Raw genomic sequence first — 26,918 nt, forward strand, 5'->3', positions numbered from 1 at the left:
TAATATATATTTGAAAAAAAAGAAAATCAATCCTCAATGTTTTAAAAAATATTTTAAGTCCAATACAGATTTCTTAGTGTATAATTTGTCTGGCCCGGCTATTTTTCTTTCTTTCTTTTTTTTTTTTTATTTTCTTTTATTCAAAGAAAAAAAATCTATTCTCTCCTTCCTACCTCCCCTCTCTCTCACTAAAAACAAAACAAAGCAAAACCCTTGTAACAAATATGCATAGTCAAATAAAACAAATTCCTGCATTGGTCATGTCCAAAAAATATGTCTCATTCTGTACCCTAAGTCCATTACCTCAATGTCAAGAGATGGGTAGCATGTTTCATAATGGGTTCTCTGGAATCATTGTTGGTTATCATATGATGATCAGAGTACTTAAGTCTTTCAGTTGTTTGCCTTCACAATATTGTTGTTCCTGTATATATTGTTCTACTGGTTCTGCTCACTTCACTCTGCATCAGTTCATATATGTCTTTCTAGCTTGCTCAATTTCATCATTTTTTGTTTAAAAATAAAAAAATATTTAATTATCATATTTAAAATTCAACAGAGAGACAGAGATGAGGAAACTGACTTGTGAAAGCAGGAAACCAATTGGCCTCCCTTGGATCCTGAAGCTGCCTATAGACAGGGAGACCCAGAACTTTAGGTATTATTTCTTAAATGGAGCTAAATATCTTGATAGAGAAAGGGCAAGACAGTTCAGGTAAGAAATCTTAATGGTAAGAATAGTGAAAATTTGGGAAGTCTGGTTACCTAAGTGGATTTTACCTTTGTGTCTCTCTTTCTGTGAAATACTTTTTTATGGCAAAGTATTATGCACTGGGTTATGCTACAGCTTGTCTGAGGTCTTGTTAGGCACAGAGTATATCAAAGGGCTAAACAATAATGACTATCAGTAGATTAGGAACAATTGGATCTTTGATGTCTTTTGGGTCTTTTTCTATTTTTTGAGCTTATGTATGTAAGGTATCTCTGGACTTTAACAAGCTAGTAAAGAGAGAGACTGAATTTCAAATGTCAGAAATCTGAACACAGTATATGAGCTCTTTCATTTATAAGGGATTTCTTTATATTATAGCAGAGTAGCTGGACGCTAAAAGAGGTCAAGAATGATATTATTTTAAACAAACATTAAGTATTCATGATGAACTTACTGAAAGTAAGGACTCCTTTAGCTTTTCAGGAAAATTATCTGGAGGAAATACTCCAAGAGCTGGTCTATTGATGAATGTACCCTGAAAAATAGAAACAAATACTTCAAATTTGACTCTTGATACCTTTTCAGTATATCTCTTAATTGCAATTTTATCAGTACTTTTAAAAAATATATTAAATGAAATATCATTTTTTGGCTACCACTGCAAATGAATCCATTGCATACATATTTAGATGTACTTTTATTTATTTTTGTAGAGATGGGTGGGAGGTAATAAGAAGATTATTAAACATGATCCCAGTAGGATTTATTTATTTTTGTTTTCAATATGTCAAGTTCAATATGTCAATCAGTGTTCTGATCATTCAGTTACTTAGTAGTTACGTTTCCTTTAGGATTAAAGGCATGACAAGATTGAATGAATGTCCTGATTTATAATCAGCAGACTTGGGTTTGACTGCTCACTCTGTGGCACTGGCTAAGTAATTAAACAGCTCTCAACCACATATTCTTCATCTATAAAAGGCAGAGGTTGAACTAGATGGCCTCTACAGTAACTTTTTTCTTTCATGATAAAGTGCTAAGTCAGCAAAGCAGATGGATGCCTGTGTACTATGATTTGAGGGACACAAAGAACTTCCCCAGGTCTGCAAAGGTGTTGTAAAAAATTCTGCTTTAGCCTTAGACATCATATTTCCAGGAAATTCTCAGCCTTTGTTTATCCAGGAGAGTAACATTAACTTAGTAGTATCCCTCATCACATTATTAGCACAGATAATGGATAATAACTCGTTTGTGTAGTGCATTAAAATCTTCTCAGCCTTTTCTTTAAACCAAGTGTAAGAATTATTATTCTCATTATGCAAATAAGGAAAATGAGGTTCAGATGTGTGACTTGCCAAAAATCACAGAGTGAGAGAGTTGGGACTCAAACTCATTTCATGACTCCAAATCTAGTACTTTGCATCTCTGCTGCCTGCATATTTTGATGGGGGGAAAAGATAAAGTTTTAGGTTTAAGAGAGTCATCATCCTCATTTCTTCCTCCAGGGTCATCAAGATAAGTGATAAGACAAAAATCAAGATGACTGGCTATGGCCCAGAATGCAGTGGGCTATTTTGGCTTTCAATCAATCAATTAAGGTCTTTCCCAGCTTTCTGTTAGTCTGAGGCAACTCCCATTCAATGACTAAGGATGAGATAAGAATTGAGACAAAGAGCCTAATATACGATCACAAAACTTAATAAATGCTTGTTGAATTGAATTAAATTAGTTGCAATGTCCCTTGTTAGCCAGGCTGGTAGGATGGAGGAAGTTCTGAAAAGGGAGCCTAGGGGAAATTTGAAGATCAACTTTTCAATTTACCATATAATTTTTGCCTTGGACCAGTCTTGACTGTTAGATGTAGAAATTGAACAAGTGATTTGGAATAAGTGACTTCCCACTGCTCAACAGCAGCTCCAAAGCTCTTTGAAGTAATTTGGTTGCTAATACAACCCACTAAAGACACCTGCTTTCACAGTGCATTAAGATACACAGGAGGGCCTTTCCTTTCCTGGCCAAGTTATCCAAGGAATGCCAAACATGCAGACCCACTGTGATTATAGCTGCTGTCAGCTGTCCTATTAGTCACTGGCTATGGGAATATTTCTGATGTACATAACTGAAAAGGCAGGAGGTGAGCTTCCCTGGATGGGTCATGGAGGGAATTCCTCCTGTCACTGTTCTAGCATTCATTGTTTTGCCTGAACTATAGATGAAAACATTCTATCTCCATGGGCATAGATAGAAGCTTTCATTCAGATACAATGTCACAACAAAAAACACACTGTGAACTTTAGTGTTGTTGCAACTCAATTCAAGAGTTTAAAATTTTAATTTTAGGTATTTGTTTTTTGTTATGAGGAATGTCCTTCCTTAAGCAAAAATTCTGGCATAAGATCATCAACCCCCTGGGCACAAGTTATTTTTGTTTGAATATTTACTGAATGTTCATAAGCGCTAAATGGAATCAAAATATTTAATTCCAAAGCTGGGCATGAAATCATTTTTTTTCTATTTTCATCAAAGTAACATCTTTGTTCCTTGTACTCCCAGTTCTGAGCATACTGTAAGTTCAGAGAGTGAGGAGAAGAGATAATAATGCAGTAAGGCAGGAACTTATTGCTTAGGTTATCTGTTGGTGCATGCTCTGTTGCAGAGCTACTCTAAGCTCTTGAGCTTGGATCCTTCTTGTTGGAGAAACTCATTTCCAATATATAGCATTATCACTTACACAATGGTCTCGAGGTCAGTTTTACACAGTTTGATGCTTTGGAGAATATCTTCCTTTGCATTTTGAACATGGAGCTTGATTTCCCTAGCTATTTCTTTTGCAATGAGCCATTTAACTTGAAAAGGTCTTCAAGTAAGCATGCTAGGCTTTTCTCCCTTCCTTCCTTTTCTTGCTGGGGTCTTTTGGGTTCCCATTAGTCTCCTCAGCACTAGGAGCCTTCTCTTCTGCCTCATCCCTTATTTGGCTGCTGCTTGAGCACAGAACATACTGCTATATTTATATTTCCTGATTTAGGAGCAATTGGGGACTTCATTTAAAAAAAAATCCTTGTGACCCAACAGCTATGAGTTTCCTTTTGTTAGGCATATAAGCAAAATAAAATGACCTGAACAAGGATTCATGCTGAAACTAAGAGAAGGGCATTTTCCATAATGAACATAAACTTGGTATTCTTTGGATGTGATGACATGTAAATTAGCTATCATCAAAGCATTCTTTTTCAGAATGCCATTAATCACTGGCATGGGAATGAAAAAAAAAACATTTGCATGTGATAACATGGTATTCCTTTGTGCCTTTATCCTCCTCTGGCTCCTTTCCATTTGCCCACAAACAATCCTTTAAAAAGGCAATCATTTGCCCATTATGGAGATAGCATGATATAATGGAAAAAACATTGGCTCTGAAGTCAGAAGACTTGGGTTCAAACCCTGTCTCTGATGCTCATGACCTATATAACCTTGGACAAATTATTTAATTTTCTTGAGTCTCAGTTTCCTCATCTATAAGAAATGAGATTGGATACAATGACATCTAAGGGCCTTTCTAGGTTTGGCTTGAAGATTTTATATAAGGGAGGGTCATCTTATTTGTTATGTTTTATTTTTAAATAAGCATGATCTATTTGCCCAGCTATCATCCCATCTCTCTCACCTTTCTTGCTGTTAATTTTCCTGAAAATATCTACACTCACTTTTTTACTTCCTTATTACCTGTTTTCTCTTTAGACCCTTCCTTGTATTTGTACTTTGTCCCCAGTACTGTACTGAAGTTGTTTTCCCAAAGGTTGCCAATGATCAATCAACAAATCCTCTCCTGGATCTTTGAATTTTTTTTTTTAATTTAGCATTTCTCCTCTTATCCTTATTTACTAGTAATTTTTTCCTCTCTTGATTTTAGAGACTCTACTCTCCAGATTCGTTCCCAGCCTCTTTAATGATTCCTTTTGGCTTCTTTCATCCTCTGCCTGTCACTTCCTGTTATTCCCTCTAAGATTTTTGTGCTTTTGCCCAGGTTGCTTGGCATACCTGGAATGAATTCCCTTCTCAGCTCTGACTCTGAGAATCACTAGCTCCCTTCAAAACTCATCTCAATAGCTAGCCCTATATGAAATCTTTCCAGATACATACACAGCTTCTACTTTCATGCTCCACTCCTTGAATTATGTTGTATATATCTGGTGTACAAGAAGCATTTAATAAATGCTTGTTAATTGTATTGTGACGGCTTAATATGAATAATACCCAAAAGTTTATTCTCAGCTTGTCCCTCCTGTATTTTCTGTTTGTTGTCAACTTCATCTAATTTCATGATTTCAAATGACACCTTTATGTAGATGACTCCCAAATTTATATTTCTAACACTGATCTCACGTATAAGCTCCCCACTTGGATTTCAATTGCTATCTCTGCTTCATTGCTGTACCTCAAAGTCAACCTGTTGGCTTTATCTCTACAACTTTTCTTGTCTGTCTCTTCCCCCCTATTTCCTCTATCAGAATCCTATAATATGAACTCGTTTGCACCCATCTATAGTTTTTAATAGTCTCATTACAAGAAGTCTATTTGTTGTTTCACTATTATCAGGGGCTCTTTGATAGAGCAACCTGATTCCATAGCCATCAACCAGGCTAGGGAACAATTATTTATCTTATGATCTTACTTATCTAATCATCTACTCTTCTGATATAGTTATACTACTCTTCTGATCAAAAATCTTCTAAGCTTCTCTATTGTCTACCAAAGTAAAAATATTGTGACTGGTATTTACCTTCCTCCATTTTCCAATCTGGTACTAAATTTCCTTTCCTTGGGAAATACTCTATATAGGGATAGGGTTTATATCTGTTTTCATTGACAGAAGGAATTCTTGAATCAAGAAACTCCCTTATATACTGTGCTTGAACCAAAATGACACCACTCTTTGCAATAACTCCCATCCCATCACTAAAATATTTCCCCCCAAATATAAATATGTTTACCTCCATGTTTTTCCCTCTTCTTAGCTGTGAGTTCCCACTCATCTTTTAAAGCCCTCTTATCCATCAAATTTTCCCTGCTCTTCTGGTCAGTTCCCCTTAGATTTCACAAAGCACTTTGTTTTCTACCTCTCTGGTGTACTTAACAGGAAACATTGTTGTCATTTGTGACTGTAGCATAGCCCTTTATCAGACTGTAAGCTCTTTCAGATCAGGGACTAGTTCTTCTCTGTGGTCCAGCTTCTTAAAGTATGTATTGTGCCCCTAAAAAACTGAATATGGGGTTGTGAAATTATGTTTTATTATCAGTAAATGTTTGATTTGTACACCTATTTTATATAGCTACATACCCGGTGTCATGTAAAAATGTCTTGGGTGAAAAGAGACACCAGTGGAAAAAGTTTAAGAAGCTCTGCTCTATAGTATATATATATTAGAGTTTTTATTCCTGAATTCATCATCCATTCATTCACCTACAGGCTGGCCAAGTAGTCTGCAGAAGAATCCTTTTACCAAGTCTTTTTCTTAATGAAGTGGTATAGAACCAGAGAAATATGACAAGTCATCATGGCAAGAGGAAACTGAGAGACTCTAGTCTTTTGCTCTATAAAGAAAGTTGGCTATCCATGAGATAACTAAATATTCCCTAGTCTGGTTGATGGCTATGGAATCAGGTTGTCCTATCAGGGAGTACCTGGTAAGATTGAAACAACTTTTCTCAACATGATTTGGTGCTAAGAGGTCAAAGTGCTTGACCATAGAAAATGGAATATGTCCAGCCAAATGCATTACAGTTAGATACATAGTGAAATTTGTTCTTTGCTATAGGGGAGGAGTTATATCAAAGGGAAGTGGATGGTAATGTAGAATCAAAACGCACAAGTTCACAACTTGGACTCTCCATTTTCTTATTTGAAAAGACATGAATGTATTTTCCTTTGGGTGCAGGAAAGACAGCAAGAGAAATGGGACTTTTAGGTTACCTAGCAGAGCCTGAAATGAAGAAGAATAGGTTCTCAGGGTTCTCGTGATTGTCTTAAAGTACGCAAAATGAGGCTTTCACAAATGCAGGCGGCCAAATAAACACAGCTAGATTCAGTATCTACTCTCAGCATCTGTCATAGTCTTCCAACCATCCATATAGGATTATAACATCATAAAATCTTAAATCTCTAGTTAGAAGGGACCGTAGATATTACCTAGCTCACTCTCCTAATTTACAAATGAAGATATTAAGACCCATTGAGGTCAAGTAAGTTGTTCAATGCAGAGCTGGGTTTTGAACACAGATTAGCTGATTGCATTCTTACCACATGATGCTTTCTTTCATACTAATCACACTATCTACAGTTTTTGTTGTTATTTTTGCTGGCACTGTATTTGTATTGCATAACTAAATGAGAGGCAGCATGGTGAAATGATTAGTGAGCTGGATTCAAAATCTGCAAGGCCCATCTATGATACAGACCGCTTTGAACAAAGTTATTTAATCCCTAAATGTCTTAGGCCAGTGGCATAAAACTCAGACAGAGATCCTTCTGGCTTCATGTTGACTTAGAAGACAAACTATATATTAATTACGTTGTATTACATTTTTTGTCAAATATTTCCCAATTACATTTTAATTTGCATCTGTCTTCAGCAGGGAATTTTTCCCAGAGATTTTTCCTGTGTCCAGCTGTGAGTTGTACATTTTACATCTCTGCCCTAGGTAGCTCCCTAAGACTCTTTAAGTTGCCAAACAGTTTCTGAACTATATTGGTAGAAGGAGTTTTCTCACTGGGACATCCCTATAGACTAACAATCTCTTCCAGAACTATCCTCCTAAAAAACAAAGAAAAAAAAAATAAATGAGTACATCTTGCTGAATTCCAATCTTAGAGGAAGGAGGAATGTTCCTAATTGCTCGAATAGATTAAATTTATAATTAATTGTGAAAGTGACTGGACATTCAGAGATGCAGAATCTCTGTTCATGGCTTAGGGGCACAAATCTATTAAGTGTCAAAATTTCAACCCATATCTTTTCAACTTCAAGTCAAGGGCTGTCTATTAAGCCAAGTAGGTGACATCATCATCATTATTGTTATTATCATTTTGGTTATTATTAAATACTCGTACCTAAACAGAGTTGTGAAGAAAGTACTCTGTAAAATATTCTATGTATGTAGTTTACCAGTCATTAAATCTCAGCACTATCTACTGAGCAGGGAAGGACAAGATGATTACTCCAAAAGGACATCCAGAATGACTCCGAGTGGTTATTCAGGCTTGTTTCCTTCAGAAAGCCTGCAGTCAAGACCTGTTTAGTACAATGCCATCCCTGATGGCAGTTGACATCGCTAAATGTATTGGAAATGTTTGTTGACACATTTATTTGGCACCAACTGGTATAGCATCTGGGATCTGTACAAAGTTTAGAAACAAAAATTGCTCTTCAAAAGTAAATAAACTCTTTGCAACACTGCCCAAAATAGGCTTCATTAGAAACCTTCCCAAGGACTTTGGTTCCTTCTCAAAGGAAGAAAACAGAGCTAAGCTTGTTAAGCTGCAACTGGCAAAAAAAAAAAAAAAAAAAAAAAAAATTAAAAACCACCCACCCAGCTGCCAAAAGAATTCCGACCCGAGTGCTCCTAATTCATAAAGAAGAGGACTAGGAAACAGATTCATGTGCAATCTGATTCATTCACATTTAAAGCTCAGCTTGCTCAGAAGAAGCTTTTGAGAAAAATTCTTACATTGCATTAGCACCCAATAAATTCCAAGAGTTCCAGCCTACTCTGTTGATCCCTCTACATGTTCATACCTAATCCAGACAATTATAACCTTTTTTTTTTCTACAAACCAAATAACTTACCACATTTTGGGGCTGCTGGACAAGCTTTACCAAAGCTGGGTGGCTGTAACCTGAGAGGGAGAGAAAGATATGATTAGAGTCCAGAAGAACATCTGAAGTTCCCTAATCTGCTTCCTTTTGATCATATACTACCTTAGTTTGGCCTCAGGCCCTTTGACTACTATAATGAATCTTTTTTCTTTTTAAAGAACAAATGTGGGATCACAGAATTATGGAGCTAGAGTTGCAAGAGAGCTCAGAGACCATCTAATCAACCCCTTATCCTCCATTTTATGGTTGAGGAAACTGAGTCAAACAGAAGTTAAGTGACTTTCCTAATATCACACAGCTAATAAGTGTATCCACAATTCTTCACTATCCACTAATCTCACAATAACCACTATTATCATCATTTTACAGATTAGAAAGTGGAAGATCAGAGAGGATTAGTGGATTGCCCAAGTGTACTTGGAATTCAGGTCTTTCTGAAATCCAAATCCAATATTCTTTCACTCAATATTATTCCACTAAAATCCTTTTTAGACCCCATACCAGCAGAGTGCCAGTTCTGGTAATTCTTATCAAATGGGAAATGTTTAAGTGTGGATCAGATTGTGTAGTTTTAGTCTTAGGATCAGCCTATCCAAGTTCAAAGAAGTCTAATATTAGAAAGTGAGTCACCAATTGATAAATCTTTTGGCTACATGGACTAAGATGCCGATAAGTTCTGATCTATATTGATAGAGGGAGTAACTAACACTAATGAAGTCAAGAATCTATTGAAGCAATTATGCTATACTGATAACCCCAATTCTTGTGTGGACCAAAGTGAGGCATAATAGCTAAGAAATAATTATTAAATCCAAAGTACACAATTATTAAGAAGTGCTACTATACATTTGGTGACTGGGAATCTGAATTAATTCAATTTGCATTTATTGAGCTTGCCTATTATTTGGCATAGTGGATGGGGCACTGGAATTCAAGTTAGAAAGGCCTAGTCATGAATCTTGTTTCAGACAGCATGTTGCCTGAGCGTGTTGTTTCACTTAAGTTATCTGTGCCTCAGTTTCTTTATTGTAAAAATGGGGATAATAACACCTATCTCTGAGGGCTGTTGGAGAAAAAATTAAATGAGACAACATAGAAAAATGCTTTGCAAACTTTAGTAGCTTAAAAACTGCCTTAAGACTTTTGGAACATTCTGTGTAATAGTTCAGTCATTTCTTCATGAAGAAGCAAATGGAATTAAGTGATGTGTCCAAGGTCACACAGCTAATCAGTGTCTGAGGCCAGATTTGAACTCAGAAAAATAAGTCTTTTTGACTCCAGGCCTCAATTCTATGATGGCACCACTTAGCTGCCACAAGTAAATTTTATTATTATTATGTTCCCAGTACTGGGGGGAAAACCAGAAAGCTACATTAAAAAAAGGTGACCAGATTATAGGAACATCCACCTTTTCCATTAACAACCTTACATTTGCAAAGTCAAATTAATATCTGTTTACTGAGAACTGCCCAGTTCTGTGATACATAAAACAAAAGCTCCAGAGGAAGATATATTTGAACTAATGCAGAAGTTAATAGAATACCTCCCCCTCCCCCAAAAGGCAATGATTGCCACAATGAACATGGAAACTATGTAACTGCAGAGACAAAGCTTGGGTCAGAAAACATTAAGTGCCTACTGTATACCAGGCACTGTGCTAAATGCTGGAGATATAAAAAGAGGCAAAAGTTAGTCTCTACTATCTAGGAGTTTACAATCCAATGAGAAAACAATAAGCAAAGATTCATCTGCCTCTCCCCTAAAATATACTATTAGTATAGAATGTTATATATGCCATCAGGCATAGCTGGTAGTATTGGTTGATTTTGCCAAATTGCTTAGCCTGTGGTGCCAGTCTAACCAAGGAGACTGGGTAAAAAATAGGGAAATGTTAAACAATTCTTTCATATATAAAACTTGGCTGCCCAAGAAACAATAGGAGAGATGTCAACAAGTGGTCCATGATTAATTATGAAATGAACTAGAAAGGAAATCCATGTTGAACATATTTAATTCTGTCATCCTAAATTTATTCTCAGAATCCGAGTTCTTTTAAAAATCTATCTGATAACTATATAAATATATATACATATATTGGATTTAGCATATACTTTAACATGTTTAGCATGTATTGGACTTCCTGCCATCTAGGGGAGGGGGTGGGAGGAAGGAGGGGAAAAGTTGGAACAGAAGGTTTTGCAAGGGTCAATGTTGAAAAATTACCCATGCATATGTTTTGTAAATAAAAGTTATAATAATAAAAAAATAAAAATCTATCTGAGCTGACCAATATTATGGCTATTTCAGACCCCCTCCCCAAGATATACTGCTCTTTATGGATTTTCTGAATGATTGAAAGCAAGCTCTTTGATTTGTACTCCACTTTGTATTTCCCTACCCAATGAAGCCCCTTTCCTCTTGCTTTAATTTCATCTGCATGTCATAATTTCATCTATGATCACTAACCAGAGCTATTAACATGTTATATCAAGAAGAAAACTCTGGCTGCTGGAGAGTGCAGTAAAGGGGAGAAAATCCATTTCCTTTTATTCTTTTGGCTTATGAGATCTCAGGAGGTCACTTAATTTCTTTAGGTCTCAGTTTCTTTATTTGTAAAGTGAAGGGGTTAGACTAGATGACTTCTAAGGTCCCAACTTGCTGTAGGCTTATGATACTAAGATCTCTCCCAGCTCTCATGGTACAAGAAGAATGTGAGATCAGAGGAGTTACAAAGCAAATTAGTAGCTTTTATTATCACTACCATTCATTTGACATATGTTAGCCTTGTATTCTCTTACTTTTAATGTATATTACATAAAATTGCATATAGAGCATGAAAAATTCTTTAAAATTATTTTACTTGACCTCCTTATTTAGCAGATCAGGAAAATGAGGTTCAGAGATGAGAAATGACTTGCCAGGGGTTATAGAAATAGCAAGTAGGAGAGCTGAGAGGAACACTCACATTCACCAACTCCAAATCTGTTTTCCATAATTTCTCAGGCTTCTTATGGTTCTTAGATTTCCCCAATTTGATCAGAAAGTTCTGTGAGAGCAGAAACCATGCCTTATCCAAGCTCTTTGTAATCACTATGCTACTGAATACAATTCTGCATTCACAGAATATAAACTAAATATTTATTGGTGATGATAATAAAGAAACCAGACCACTAAAATTAAGTAACTGGTCAAATGTCCTACAACCTTATTAATTAGTAATAAAGCTTGAACCACAATTCAAGTCTTCCTGCTTCCAGGGGGCCATTTTAATGGGAAACAAAATAGTTTATTTTTGGCATTTTTTTGAAAGCTTAATAATAAGCCAGTAGGAAGCCTGGCAATACAGAGGCATGTAGATTAAAGATCCTTGAGGGCAGAGATTTTTTTCATTTTTATCTTTGAATTCTCATCATTTAGTACATTGTCTGACACATTGTGGCAACTTATTAAAAGCTTGTTGAGAATGTGTCTCAGCTATATTGCAAGATGGAAATAGCAACAGTAAATTTGGAGTTCCAGGATTTGGGTTCAAGTGCTTGCTCTGCATTTCTGTAACATTATTCAGGTTATTTCATCTCTTTAGGCCTCGGCTTCCTTCTTTTCAAAATGAAGACCAAAAGGTTTCTAAGATTCCTTCTAGCACCCATGGATCCTAATTCTGGGGAACATCATCATTCCTGTGCTGTGAACCAGGAATAATTCCCAGCTGGGATGCCTAGCTTTCTTTTACCGTCCAGATTAATTAATTTATGAGGACTGAAATAAAGGTTTAAATTCCATTTTCTGTCAGTCCAGATACACATTAGATCTACACACAGCAAACCAACTTTCTTAGGAGGAGAGGAGGAGGAAAAGGAGGAAGAAAAGGCCCAGGGTTAGAACACTCTAGACATTTTAAGAAAGGAACCTTCTGGTTTCTTTCTTTCTTTCCTTCCTTCCTTCTTTCTTTTTTTCTTATTTTCTTCCTTCCTTTTTTCCTTCCTTTCTTCCTTTCCTTCTTTCCTTCCTTCTTTCTTTCTTTCTTTCCTTCTTTCCTTCTTTTCATCTCTTTCTTCCTTCCTTCCTTTTTTTCTTTCCTACCTTCCTTCCTTTCTTTCTTTGCTTCTTTTTGGCTAACAGTCTTTCCAAATTAATCCCTTATCTCTCTGCTCAGGCAGTTAGTGGGGCTTCTCTGTCTTGGATGATAAGTGTGTTCTGGCAAAGGAGTGTCCTATTAAATCCCAAAAGGTGCATAATCTAGTTGATAGATTCAAATAATTTTGCTGGCTTCTATAGTAAAGATATAACTGAGACTCTAATCTGAAGTCCCAAAGCCCATAATCACCTGGAGTTCTTGATGTCATTTTACTTTTTGTTTTTTTATAGATAATCATGCCTCCAAATTGAAGACCATGTTCAGTTTTTCCAACAGTCATCAAAATTAACTTTTCAAATTTTCTCTCCTAAGAAATTCGATATTTACTTAATATTTTTCTGTATAAAGCACAGTGACATTCTCTGTGTTACCTTATTTGTACCTCATAACAATCATATGCAGTACAGTAATGTTATTATTTTTTTTACAGATGGGAAACCGAGGCTCTGAGAAGTTAAATGACTTGTTCCATGGACATACAGTAAATGATAGAGGTTTAGGTTTGAACCCAGAGCATCTTATTCATGACAACAAGCCTGGAGGGAAACTTCTTCAGCCATAAGATCATAGGATTTTAAAACAAACACACCTAATCAAACACTCATTGTCATTTTTCACAGGAGATAGAAAGAAAAAGAAAATGATCTTAGATAAATCACTTAACTTCTGTGTACCTCATCTGTAAACTGAAGGGCTTGAACAGATGACCTCGAGGGTCTATTCCAAATCTAGCTCCATTATCTTTTCAGCTCTAAAAGCAGGATTGATGATTCTCCCAAGATCACCAAGGAATAAATCATAGTATTGCTGTCCCTTTTTATGATTGCATTTGGGGTGCAATAAGGAGTTCCTTGGGTCATTCTAGCAAGGATGTCCCAACCACTCTGGTTATACTGATAAGAAAATGAAGATTTGGAGAGTGTTTGAGATTGGCCAAAAATTTTACAGCTAGTAAGTGGCAGAAGAATCACTTTTCTCTATAGATTCAGCTTAAAGACCTCCAGTAAAGAAAAATTCATTGCTCAATAGTGCTCATTTCCCTATTGCACAAATTTAATTATTGGGATGTTTTATTTTATACTGAGCAGAAATTTATTTTCCTATAATTTTTATCTATTTTCCTATAATTTATATATCTATGATATATATCATATATGTGAATATATATCTATATTCATAGACTCATAGGTTTAGAGGCAGAAGGAACTTTATAAGTATTTAAACCAGTGGTGTCAAATTCAAATACAAATGTATACCAAACCTTAGAGAAGGATCCTTGTAGTCCATGTATGATTTAGGAAACCATATATTAATATTACTTATGTTCTTAATTTATGTTATATTTAATAATTGCATTTTAATCTAATCTAACAGTAGGATTGGCAGTGCCCTTCTGATCTTGGCCACCCCTTCATGATGATGGTAGTAAAGGCAATTGTTCAAATTCACAAATAGCTTGGGGGCAGTGCTGAGACTTGAATTCAGGTTCTCTGACTATATCCCATATTCCTTCTGCCATCTGGGGCAAAATTTAAAACTGTCGACAATTATTAGAACACAGCTCATGGCTACATAAAGTATATGGAATGTCAGACATGAGTAATAAAATGTGAGTTTGGAGGGCTTATAACAATGAATTTAGGCAACTTTCTGTGAGCCAAGTTATTTGGTGCAGTGAATAGTGAAGGATTAAGCAAAGTGGCTTGAACAAAATCATTTTGTCTCTGTTATTAACTTACTTTGTGACTTTGGGCAAGTACTTTCTTTTCTCTGGGTCTCTATTCTCTCATCTAGAAGTAAGGTGGTTAAACTAAGAAATTTGTAATTTCTTTTATATATCTAACAATATGAACATTTTTGTTCTTAATCTCAGAATCTTGGGGAGCAGATGGTACTCAGTGGGAACTACGAGCCCCTGAAATATAAGAATGGGAAATGAAAAGCCTCAGAGTCAAAGTTTAGATCAAGTCTTCAGTGAGAAAATGAATCATCCCCATGTGTAGGCATGTATGTGTGCACATCTACATAGCCCTTTGCCTCAAGAATGTTGTAAGGATTAAATGAGATGATGGATAGAAAAGCCCTATGGGGACTATGTGGCCCTATCCAGAGCTGCCTTTGTCTGTTCCTTCCTAGGCACTAAAGTTCCAACTGGCTATGACCCACCAAACCTCTATGTGTAGGGATCTGGATAAAGTTTTGATAACTTGGGGCAGCTAAGTGGTGCAATGGATAGAGCACCAGCCCTGAAGTCAGGAGGACCCGAGTTCAAATTTGGTCTCAGACACTTAACACTTCCTAGCTGTGTGACCTTGGGCAAGTCGCTTAAAAGTTTTGACAATGAAAATGAATTTATCTAGAGGTGAATCTAGTTGGAGATTTGAAAGCAAAGGTATCAAAAAAATAGAGGGAAAAGCATGCCTGCTCAGCCTTCCCATCAGGTATTCATTCCCCAAGTCATTGTGCATGGTATCAAAAAAAATTTTTTTTAAATAAATGTTAATTATATTTGAAAGGACTCAATAGTTGTTGAAAAGAGTTTGCTTCTTATGTTTTGGCTCAACAAAAAATCAGAGTATTCCAAAAAAGGAACAGTCTACTTCAATAAATAATGAGTGCCCCTTCAGTAGAAGTGTTCAAAAAAGATGGAGTGACCAGTTATCAAGATTCTATAAGTAGCTCATGTTTCAGTTAGGAGTTGGATCATATCTTTTCCAACTTGTAAGATTAAATGGTTTTATAATTATTCTAATAAGGATAGATATGGAAGAGAGCTTTTTTTTTTTTTTTTTTTACTGTTGAATCCACCAAATCTAGAAATGACTAGATTCAAATCCTAACTTTGCCACTTATTGCCTTTTCTACCTTAGTTAGGTAAATCCTGTGAGGATAAAGACTACTTTTATTTTTTATTTTTGTATCCCTATAATATAAGGCAGTGTTTGGAACAGAATAGGGACTTAATAAATGCTGAAGTAATTTAGGCCTCAGTTGACACCTCTATTAAAAAAAAATGAGGGGGTTGGATTAACCTGTTGGTTATGTTGGCCTGTAAACTATGTGCAAACTGGAGAAGACATTATTTTATTTAAATTAATTTAACTCAATGAATTGAATTTTAAAAAGAGAAGACATTCATAAACTGTTGAATCTAAAAGCTTTGCAAAGACACCAGCACCCTCACTTTAAAATAGATTCTTGTGAAGGAATTTGTAGCAGTTGCCACATCATCTCAATTTCTCTATTCAGTAGCTCCCTATTGTCTAATCATCTTTTGATGGCAAGTAAATGTGTTTGAGGTAATGTCCTCAACAAATGCAGGAATGTAGAAGGCACAGTATGTTTCAGGAGGAATATCTTCAGGCCATTGTGGAGGTGTAATGGTGAGTAGGAGGATAGCCAAAGATTATCTCTGCCATCAACCATTTTGTGTTATCTCTGAGGGCACATGCTTCATCAGTTCTTCAGCCTACAGATCTTTAAATTTAGCAGGGAATCAATTGAAAAAACTGTTTGAAAAGCACTCAGTAACCCCAAAGCAAGTCTCCCAGCTGAGACTGACATCATGGTTTCCTGGAGCTACATGCCTTTCCACATGAGACCTGCATATTATGTATTTAGCTAGGTCCTTCAACAATGAAAAGGCAAACTTCTATGATGGAAAACTGTAGTAGTGAAGCTGAGGATCAGGGGCATACTGTAGTAAGGGGGGATCTATGGGATTAATGTTGTCGTTTTCCCTTCGTTCTTGAAGAGGACCATGACTTCGGGGAAAAGAGGCTGTGACATGCAAGTGAACTGGATTTAAGTGAGGAGGGCTGGGCAAGGTCACAGTCTCACCTTCCCCTCCAGAGCCATCTGGATCCAGTGACCAGATATAGGTCAAAATAACTGGAGATGTGGGAGACCTCAGCCTTTTTTAAGCTTAGGTTTGATTGAGGTCATACCTATTCAGTGAGACAAAGAATTTCTTCCTTCACCTAATCCAAAAAAAAAAAAATAAATTAAATAAATAAACAAATCTGGGAAGGGAAGAATCTCAGGGTTTCTGGCCAAAGCAGAAATGACTGGTATTCTGAGTCAATTAGAATCAGATTGGTTTTCGTTTAAGTTCTGGTCCTTAAGAAAGAAATCTAGCTAGTAAATGCCAAGATATCTTGGGAGGGTTCAGAAGTGCAAAAGAGGAAAAAAAAATACTTTTAAGAGCATCTGTAGGTAAGGGTATGATATTCCATGTGAACAGAGGGAGGAAAGGAGAAGAAAGAAAAAGGAAGGAAGGAAGGAAGGGAGGGAAGTTTGAGAAGTTAAAAAAAAAAGGCCAAATTTGATACCTATCTTTTTTTTTTTCCTTCTTTTAAGTATGGACTATTTATAAGGTGTCACATAATGCACAATATCAATTTAACATGAAATTTCATGTAAGTTTAAATGAAATAAATCCCACAAAAATAAAAAAAAAACTGCATTTGCATGGTATCAAGGAGACAAGATTATTCAACCTTTAGTATAGCTAAATGATTTGCTCAATTGGACTAAGCAGACCTAGGATTTAATTATTTGAGCACTTAATTCAGAGCTCTTATCAATTTGTTGCACTGAATTAAATTTACATATTTAATTGAAATTCAGTTGTCTAACAACAATGTTTGTTAAATGTGTTTAGTCATATCAAGGTAGGTCTCTGCCAGTGTTATCCAGCTTAAATTTTAAATTCTCTCTGGAGACTATGTCTTTAATTCGCTATATATATATATATATATATATATATATATATATATATATACTTAATAAAATTAATGACAGCTGTGTGATGGAGGTGTGTATAAAGACCACTTTCCTCCCATTGAGGGAGTTTAAGGATTTGCTTCAGGTCAAGAAGCTTGGAAAGACGCTTGAATAATTTGCAAAAAAAAATTGATCCCTGGCAAATAATGAAATATTTTTCTTCATCAGTAACAGAGCATGCATATGAATTGTTTTTCAGTAGCTGAATGGGTTTCCATTTGCACCAATTCATGTATATTCCTTCACATATTCCCCCTTGTGACCAATGCTGCCCATCTTTGGTGAAACTTACCTATAGGAAGGGAGGAAATTTGAGAATAAAGATCTAACATCCGGTTGCCATCCACATCCACCAGGTAGTTTCCTCGACTCTCATTGTAGTTGCAGAAGAAATGAACAGATTCTGCATTCTTTCAGAAAAGAAAAGAAGCTGATTTAGGCTTATCACAAACTTATGGATTCAAATACATTCAAGATCAACCTCACATTTTTAAAATTGACCAAAAAAAATCAGAGAATAATCTCTGTTCTAATCAATATTTTAAATAAGAGGATATGGTTTTATCACATAAATCGAGCATGGAAGCTGGGCAATGTTCTCTCTCAAAAGTTTGAGTGCAGTTTTAAACTTTAATAATTAATATCATGAAGAACTATAGTTCTTTCAGATTCTTCCTGCATTCAGTCTAAATGATACAGTGGACTATGCCAGAGAGCCAGAGAATCTCATAGCAGGAAATAGACTCTGTTTAGCTAAGTAGAAAATATTCTCAGATTCTTAGTTCCTGTTTGCAAACCAGTGAAAGCTGATATATAGGTAAGCATATCAAAAATGTCAAATTGGATAATATCATAGTTCACCTATCTCAGAGTCTGGCTCTGATAGAGATTAAACCATAGTAGCTACTCTTCTCTGAAGGTTATTTATGTCGTTAGTAGAAAACTCCTAATTTCCCTTACATATGTGATATGTCTCTATGACCCAGGGATTTACGTATACCCCAAATCTATACTTAATCTAAAAGGAAGCAAATGAGCGTATACAGATGCTAAAATTTGCACCAGCAAGAGTCAAATGACTCCTTTTTATTTTTGTAATAGTAAAACTTAGTGCATTTATGCTTTAATTTAGAAACAGATGATTCCATTCCTTGGCATTGATGAGATATTGTATTTGCTGGGATTGGGGAAGGGAGAATGGGACAGAATGGTAAAGCTAGTCAAAATTCTGGAAGCAAAATCAATCAGCCTTAACATTATAAGCCATCCTCAATCAGGAGTCAAGAGGTTGTGGTTCTCCATGCTGCCTGTGGACAGGTTCTGAGGGACAAAGAGACTGAGACATCCTGTGGGGCCAGTGATAGTTGTCCCAACTGATCAATTGTTCTGACTCCCCCCAATAAAGTCGCATTTGAAAAAATCATTAAAGAAGCATACAATCAAATGGTAATTTCAGAAACACGAAATTTTGGTCAAAAATTGGACAGTCCATGGATAGTTTACCTGAATTCCATTCAACTGCTTCATTAATTCCTGAAAGCAAAAACCAAAATCTTCATTGCAGAAAGCTGAGATGAATCAAGACTTTTATTACAAAACAGTACATCAGAAAAAGAGACAATATATATAAAACAATTAAATAGCCAGTTTAACACACCAATGAAAAGTAGTTATAGAAGTTTCAGGGAGGAAGAAGGAGAATGTGAGAAAATTAATATTAATAAGGACTCTATACCAAATGGATTTTCTGCTAGGTAATTTTTTTTATATATCCACTCTATAATGAACTGAACTGAAAATAGGTGGGATAACTAGGGGGAAAGAGACATAAGACAATGAAAGCAGTTACCAGAACCATCTTGTTCATAACAAAGACTACAGTTCAGTCATCCAAGAGGAATTCTAATTCTGATCCTTTTAAAACCTGGGATTGGGGAGTGGGGTTGAAGAGGAGGTTATAGAGGCTCCAGACCTTGAACCTGTTTTAGAAATACATTCAACCCTACTACTCTGCAGATTTAAAAGTCTCTTTAGATAATTTGCTCATGTCAGAATTGTGATGGAAACCACTGATCTTCTGCTGATAAGAGTATCAGACTTCAATTACAAGGTCTTGACATTTATAGATTCATACATGTAGAACTGGAAGAACCTCAGAAGCCATATAGTACAACCTAGTCATTATAGCGATGAGGAAACAAACCTGGGGAGGTTAGATGAACTGTCCAAAGTACATACAGGTAAGTAAGAGTTTGAGGCAGGATTTCAATTCAGACCCTCTGGCTTTAGAGTCAATACTTTTCCCATTGTACCATATTCCTTCATTCAATCACTGAATGGCTAAATGGTGGATGGAGCATTTAGGAATAAGCAATTATATACAGACTACTAAAAGATAAGGGCAAATAACAAATATATAACAAATCTATTCCTGTTATCACCAAGGGAGTTCAGGTATTTGTCCCTGGGTCATTTATAAAGGGTGAGCTGATAGACAAGGACAGAAGGGACAATAAGACCATCTTGTCAGGGGCCAAAAGATACAACTTTCTCCTCTGTCAAATCTATCATAGCTGTCAACCAACAAGGATTAGGTGAACAGGTTTCCAGACACATCTTTACTTGTTGCTAACAAACAACAAAATTGATAAGCCCGTTATTTCCTCTGCTTTGGTTTTCCCCTTCCCATTCTGCAATAGAGGCTAATATAGGGAGGAACTGAAGCAAAGGACCTGATGGTAAAACAATCTAAATGAAGTCCCTGAACAGTGGAGAATTGACTGTAATTGGCAAAGTCAAGATGGAAGGGAGGAAGCCCTCAATTTTTCCTTCAATCTCATTATTTAAACAATGAATTTGTTTATTATTTATGCTCTTTACTGCATATGGACCTGAGTTAAAAAGGAATGGGAGCTGGCTATCAGATTAGAAGATGATCTACTGAAAACTGACTCTAACACCTCTAGGCCACTTTGCAGGTGGCTGACAGTATAAGGGGCAATGATTTGAGCTCTTGATATTTTTTGCTTCATGGTCTCATGTTCTCTCATAAATTCATTCTCAATTCACACATGCCAGATATAATCAACTCACTCTGGATCTAGGTCCAGGAACTTCAGTCTTCATCAGAGGTCCATCATAATCAAAGTCAACATCAATTTTGGCTGCAGCTTGGCTGATAGACCTGCATCCTGCAGGAGCAATAAGAAAAATCATATGAAACACATTCAACAGCCTTTTGCAGCTAACCTAAGTCTTCATAAATCTCAGAGTGTCTTTGAGATCGAGGTGAGATGAGTCTGAGACATGTCATATCATATGAAGAATGAATTTTTTTCTCTCAACATTCTTTTTAAAATTATAAAATTCAATTAAGACATATTTGTATTCTCCCTCCCTCTATCCCCAGTGAAAACAAAACAAAAATTCTTATAGCAAATATGGATAGTTAAGCAGAATAAATTCCCATATTGGTCATATCCAAGGATATGTCTCATTCTGAACTCTCAGTCCATCATTACTTTGTAAGGAGGTTGCTCCTTGATATGAAAACTTATTATCTTAGGGCTAAAAAGGACCTTAGGTCATCTAGTCTAACTTGTAGGTGAAATAAGAATCCCTTCTACAAACCCAATGAATGGTCTTCCAGTTTCCAATTGAAGGCACAAACTTGTGTGAACTTGGGCAAAGTACTTATCTTGCTGAACCTCAGATTCCTCATCTGGAAAATGAAGGGTTTGGACTAGATGGCCTCTGAATTCCCCTAGAGTTATGATCCTATGACTTTAAAAATATAACATTTACATCCCTGCTTCTGATACTCCAATCAAAAGATCCTCTGTTAATGGAAAGATTTTGTTAGAGCTCTTATTCAAGGAACACAACAAGTCTATTTAGTAAAACTCACAACACTGCAAAGAAAACTGGTCGCACAAAAATTACTATTGATATTCCATATGTGTATATATATTCATGTATATAAAAAACCAAAGAAGGAGATATATTAGCTACATAGCAAGAATGAAGAATGACAAATAGCCTTAGAAGAATATCTTAGAGATAGTAAAAGAATAAGCCTTAAAAACTTTTTAATAAAAATTTTATTTAAAAAATCCACCCATTATTCCCAATACCTCCTTCTTTCCCTCCCTCTCTCCTTCCTCTTTCCTTCCTTTTTTTCCTTCCTTCCTTTTTCCAAAATGGATAAAAGTATTATGAGATTATCTCAATAAATCACCAGATGTTGTTCATCCTTTATTTTCAAAGAGGATGAAAAATCATCATATAAGGAAAAAAAAAAAAAGAAATCATCAGCTAGTGCCCTCAAAAAAAAATTCTTGGATAATTATCTTCCCCTAAAACAAAAAAAAAAATGAGCGAGGAAGAGGGAGAATTGGTTTAGAGCAGAACAATACCAAAGTCAGATGACAATAACATATTTAATTTATACTTCAATTTCCATGAACAAGAATATTCTTAGGGATATCAAAAAAAGGCATTCAAATGAACCATACAATGTAATAGCATCTATTTTAATAAATGTAGAAAATTGAACACCTGCCTCATTTTAATCCATGAATAAGCAAACTTAAAAAATACTAAAGGTGACTTTTTTTTTTTTAAAGAATATTTGAATACTTGAAGATAAATGATTAGCTTGGTGTGAGTATCCCTCCACTCATGAAAGCTGTAACTGTTCTGATTCAGTAGATAGATGATATTTTAGGATCTAACATTTCACAACCAAGCAGTTCTCTGGGTGATGAATATCTCCAATTCACCTAGGCTAATCCTGAAAGGTGGGATGCAGACTCTACCTGATCTATTCTCAAAACTTTTACATACAAAGCTTTATCATACAAAGCATGATAGGAAATGTGAGAATTTGAAATCTGCTGGCATAGTCTTTGACCAACTAGGATCCTCTTGAGATTGCATGGGTAAGGATGGGAAATTGGTTATTTTATTCAAATAATTAGGATTATGAAAAATATTATGATTTTTTTATATTAAAATATTAATCTCAACCTTCACTAAAGGTCTGTGTCCAAACTGGAGAACTCTTTACTTACTGATTCTACTCTTAAGTTGTAAAAATCATTTTTCTTCTGAACTTAGCAAGGCATAATAAATAAAGCAGGTATTTCCATATATATGGTAGAACAAAAAGATATTTGTACATGTAAATATGCACCTGATTTTCTTTTTAAGTATATCCCCCAAATTTTAATAACTTAAAACTGCTCTTTACACTTCTGGGATACCCTCTATGAATTCAATCCATGGTTTTAGAATCTATCCTTGTCTGTGCTTCTGACATTCCTTTTGTTTTCTTCCATATGTTTAAAAAAATGTCCCAATGATCCTTTATTTTCTTTCTCCTTTCCTTACCTTATCTCTGCCCTGCCCTGTATCCTGTCCTCTTCATTGAAAAAAGAAAAGAAAAATAAAACCCTTGTAATAAATACAATTAAGCAAAATAAATCCACACATTGGCTGTTTGAAACTATGTCTTATTCTACCTTGAGATCATCACTTCTCTGTCTAAAGATGAGTAGCATCAATCATCTGGAATTATAACCGGTCACTTGCACTGTTCAGAGTTCTCATCTCTCTTCAAGTTACTTTTCTTTATAATGCTCTTGTTACATACATTTTTCCTTGTTCTGCTTACTTCACTCTGTATTAATTCATACACGTTTTCTTAGGTTTCTCTGAAAATATTCATCTGGTCATTTTACATATACAACAATATCTCCTACATTCCTATACTATTTTTTATTTAGTCACCCCAATAGATGGGGAATAGTATCCAGTTCATTATTACTACATAAAGAGCTGCAATAAATATTTTTATACATATGACTATTTTCTTCTTTCTTTGATCTCTTCAGGGTATAGGCCTAGAAGAGGTATCATTGGGTCAAAGGAATTCCTAGTTTAGTTTCAGAAACTAGGAATTTATTTTCTGATAAAATCAGCAACCAATGACTTTTCAGAAATGCTGAAAAGAGAGAAAGAAATAAGCAAGAGTTCTTTGCAGGTTATTGACATAGTTTGCTTCTCAAATAAGAGACTATACTAGTCTTCCCTTCTTTCTCTAATCATATAGAGTCCAAAAATGAAGAGAAATGTAATAGCTTACCAAATAATTCCAAATTCATAAATTGGAAAATTACATGGTTACATGGAAAATTAAAATTGGATACAACCTACCATAAGAAATCATTTGATTTAATTTCTTTACTAAAAGGGAATTGTTCAATTATATCCAAGATATACGGATATCGTCTAGATTCTATCTTAGTACTTGTAGTGATAGAGAACCAGTGTTTAATAATCAGCTCTCAGAAACATGACACACTTTTAATTATTAATATTTTTCTTCATCATTTTCTTAATTCTGGATAATCAACAATTATTCCCCCCCCAAAAAAAAAGCCCTAATTTCTACCTTTGCAATTTCTAAGATGTAAATGCTTATACCTGAAATTTAACAATCAGCTTGCTAGGAATAGTTTTAGCACATTCCTGAAGAGAACATACCTCACAATAAGGCCTCTTGGGAGAACATTTTTTTTTCTTGGATTAAACCAAAATCTGCCTCCTTATAATTTTTTTTCCTTTTGTTTCTAGTTTTGTCCTTGAAAGTAACATAGGCTACACTGGTAGTTTGCCAATTATAGGCAGGCCTGCTGCCTATTTTTGTAACCTGTGAGCTAAGCATGATTTTTACATTTTATTAAGGCTTATTTTAAAATGTAGATTCTTAACTTCCAGGCAGTACACAAACAGAGTGAAGACCCAATTTGGTCCTTGGCAAATTGCGACCCCTAGCTATATTCTCTCTTATGTAACAGCTATCTTTCAAACATCTTTTTTTTTTTTTTTTTTGGTTCAACATTACAAACTCATTCCAATCCAACATTACAAATTCATTCCAATCAGTTTCAGATGATATGGTTTTACACTTCTCAGTGTCCTGCTTACCATTTAGATCAGCGGTTCTCAAATTTTTGTTCCCAGCATTTTTATACTATTAAAAACCATTTAATAACTGTTCAAAGAGTTTTCGTTTGTATGGATTTATTTATATGGATTTACCATATTAGAAACAAAAAACTAATTTTGAATTTGTAGATATTGTAGAAGGGTTTCAGAGATCTTCAAGATCCTCTGACCATACTTTTCAGAACCACCACTCTGGATAAAATGTTAACAGGTGGCCAAAGAATAATAATCTATAGATTCAGGGCATTTGGTTCACTATATAGATCCATGTTATTATTGTTAAATATGATCTACTATGTTGATAGCTTTCCTGTAACCGAATTAACTCTGTATTTCTGGTATTCATTCAACTTAATTCTTTTTAATATGTTGTAGTTTCCTTAGGGAGTAAAAATTCACTATTTGACAAAAAAATGCTGGGGGAAAAAAGCAGTCTATCGGAAATCAAGTAAAGACAAATAATCTCACACTATATATCATCACAAATTTTAAATGGATATGTAATTGACCAAAAAAGGTTACCATTTATAAACAATTTAAAAGACCAAGAGAAGAAATTGCCTTTAAGATCTATGGCTAGGGGAAAAGTTCATGACCAAAAGATAAAATGGAAAATTTTTACTGCATAAAATTTAAAAGTTTTTGTACATGACCAGCTAAAATAACAAGGAAACAGATAATTGAGAAAAAAAAGTCTTGATAGAAAGTTTCTTTGATAAAGGTTTCATTTCTAAGATACATAAAGAACTCCTTCAAATTTATAAGAATAAAAGTCATTTCCCAGGTGATAATTGGTCAATTATATATAATTGATATAAACAGGCAGTTTTCTAAATAAGAAATCCAATATCCAAAAAAACTTATAACTATGTAAAAATGCTTCAAATCACTAATAAGTAGAGAAATGCACGAAATTCTCTTCCTCTGTCTCACATTCGACAGATTGGCAAAGTGGAGCAAAAAGAAAAGGAAAATAACAAATGTTGGAGGGGCTTTGGCACATTTATTATGCACTGTTTGTAGAGCTGTGAATTGGTCTAATCATTCTGAAAAGTAATTTGGAATCAATCCCAAAAGTTATTAAACTATGTAGACCCTTTGATTCAATGATGTTTCTCCTAGATCTATAACCCAGAGAAAAAAGGACCTATATATAAATTTATAGAGGCTCTTTTTGTGGTAATGAAGAGCCAGAAACGAAGGGACTGTCTTTCAAATGGTAAAGGACTGAGCAATGAAATGTAATACTATCATGCTGTAAGAAACAACAAAAGAGAGGGAAATGTAATACTATCATGCTGTAAGAAACAACAAAAGAGAGGGTTGCAGAGAAACCAGGGAAAACTTACATGAACTGATACAGAATTAAAAGAAAGAGAGCCAGGGGAAAAAGATCACAAAGACAAATAGAAGATTTAGGAACTTTGATCAGTGCGGTGGACTGACTAGGATTCCAGAGGACCAATGATGAAACATGTTGTCCACTTCCTGGTAGGATTCAAGTTTTTTTGAACAAGACCCATATGGGAATTAGATTTGCATGACTATACTTGAATTAAACAAGAGTTTTCTTTTTATCTTCTCACAGGTGAAATGAGTTAACAGATTAATTGAAAAAAAATCATTTAATTAAAAAAAATTCAGATTTTAACCCACTCCCTTTTTAAGTCTTTACAGAGTCTTTGCATTTAAGAGGCATTTTTTAAAAATGTATTTTTATTCATCTTTTGTTTTGATTTTGTTTATATTTCTTGTATTCTTCCCCATCTCCCTTCACAGATAGCCACTGCTAAAAACAAGGATTTTTTTTTAAAGAAAAAAAATCAGCAAAACTAAATACAAATGAATACTGAATACTAAATTTGAAAATCTGATCCAATATGAAATGTTTTTTTAAAATTTATTTTATTATAGTAACTTTTTATTGACAGAATCCATGCCAGGGTAATTTTTTTTTACAACATTATCCCTTGCACTCACTTCTGTTCCGATTTTTCCCTCCCACCCTCCACCCCCTCCCCTAGATGGCAAGCAGTCCTATATATGTTGAATATGTCCTAGTATATCCTAGATACAATGTATGTGTGCAGATTCAAACAGTTTTCTTGTTGCACAGGGAGAATTGGATTCAGAAGGTAGAAATAACCAGGGAAGAAAAACAAAAAATGCAAATAGTTTACATTCATTTCCCAGTGTTTTTTCTTTGGGTGTAGCTGCTTCTGTCCATCATTGATCAATTGAAACTGAATTAGGGCTCTTTGTCAAAGAAATCCACTTCCATCAGATTACATCTTCATACAGTATTGTTGTTGACGTATATAATGATCTCTTGGTTCTGCTCATTTCACTTAGCATCAGTTCATGTAATTCTCTCCAAGCTTCTCTGTATTCATCTTGCTGG

The 26,918-nt window shown here is 35.1% G+C and overlaps 1 protein-coding gene across 4 annotated transcripts in view; it reads right to left on the minus strand.

Moving 5' to 3' along the window:
• Positions 1-26,918, minus strand: part of ABAT (4-aminobutyrate aminotransferase) — a 123,780-nt gene that overhangs the window by 20,156 nt on the left and 76,706 nt on the right. For all 4 annotated transcript variants that reach the window (XM_003761721.4, XM_031944884.1, XM_031944889.1 and 1 more), the window contains 5 exons: positions 20,600-20,697; positions 19,010-19,039; positions 17,799-17,916; positions 8,557-8,606; positions 1,167-1,247 (listed from right to left, as the gene is read on the minus strand). In XM_003761721.4, the coding sequence (XP_003761769.2) occupies positions 1,167-1,247; positions 8,557-8,606; positions 17,799-17,916; positions 19,010-19,039; positions 20,600-20,697 (377 nt within the window). The remainder of the gene's footprint in view (positions 1-1,166; positions 1,248-8,556; positions 8,607-17,798; positions 17,917-19,009; positions 19,040-20,599; positions 20,698-26,918) is intronic.

The sequence above is a fragment of the Sarcophilus harrisii genome, chromosome 1 (genome assembly GCF_902635505.1).
Source record: "Sarcophilus harrisii chromosome 1, mSarHar1.11, whole genome shotgun sequence".
Classification (NCBI taxonomy): Eukaryota; Metazoa; Chordata; class Mammalia; order Dasyuromorphia; family Dasyuridae; genus Sarcophilus; species Sarcophilus harrisii.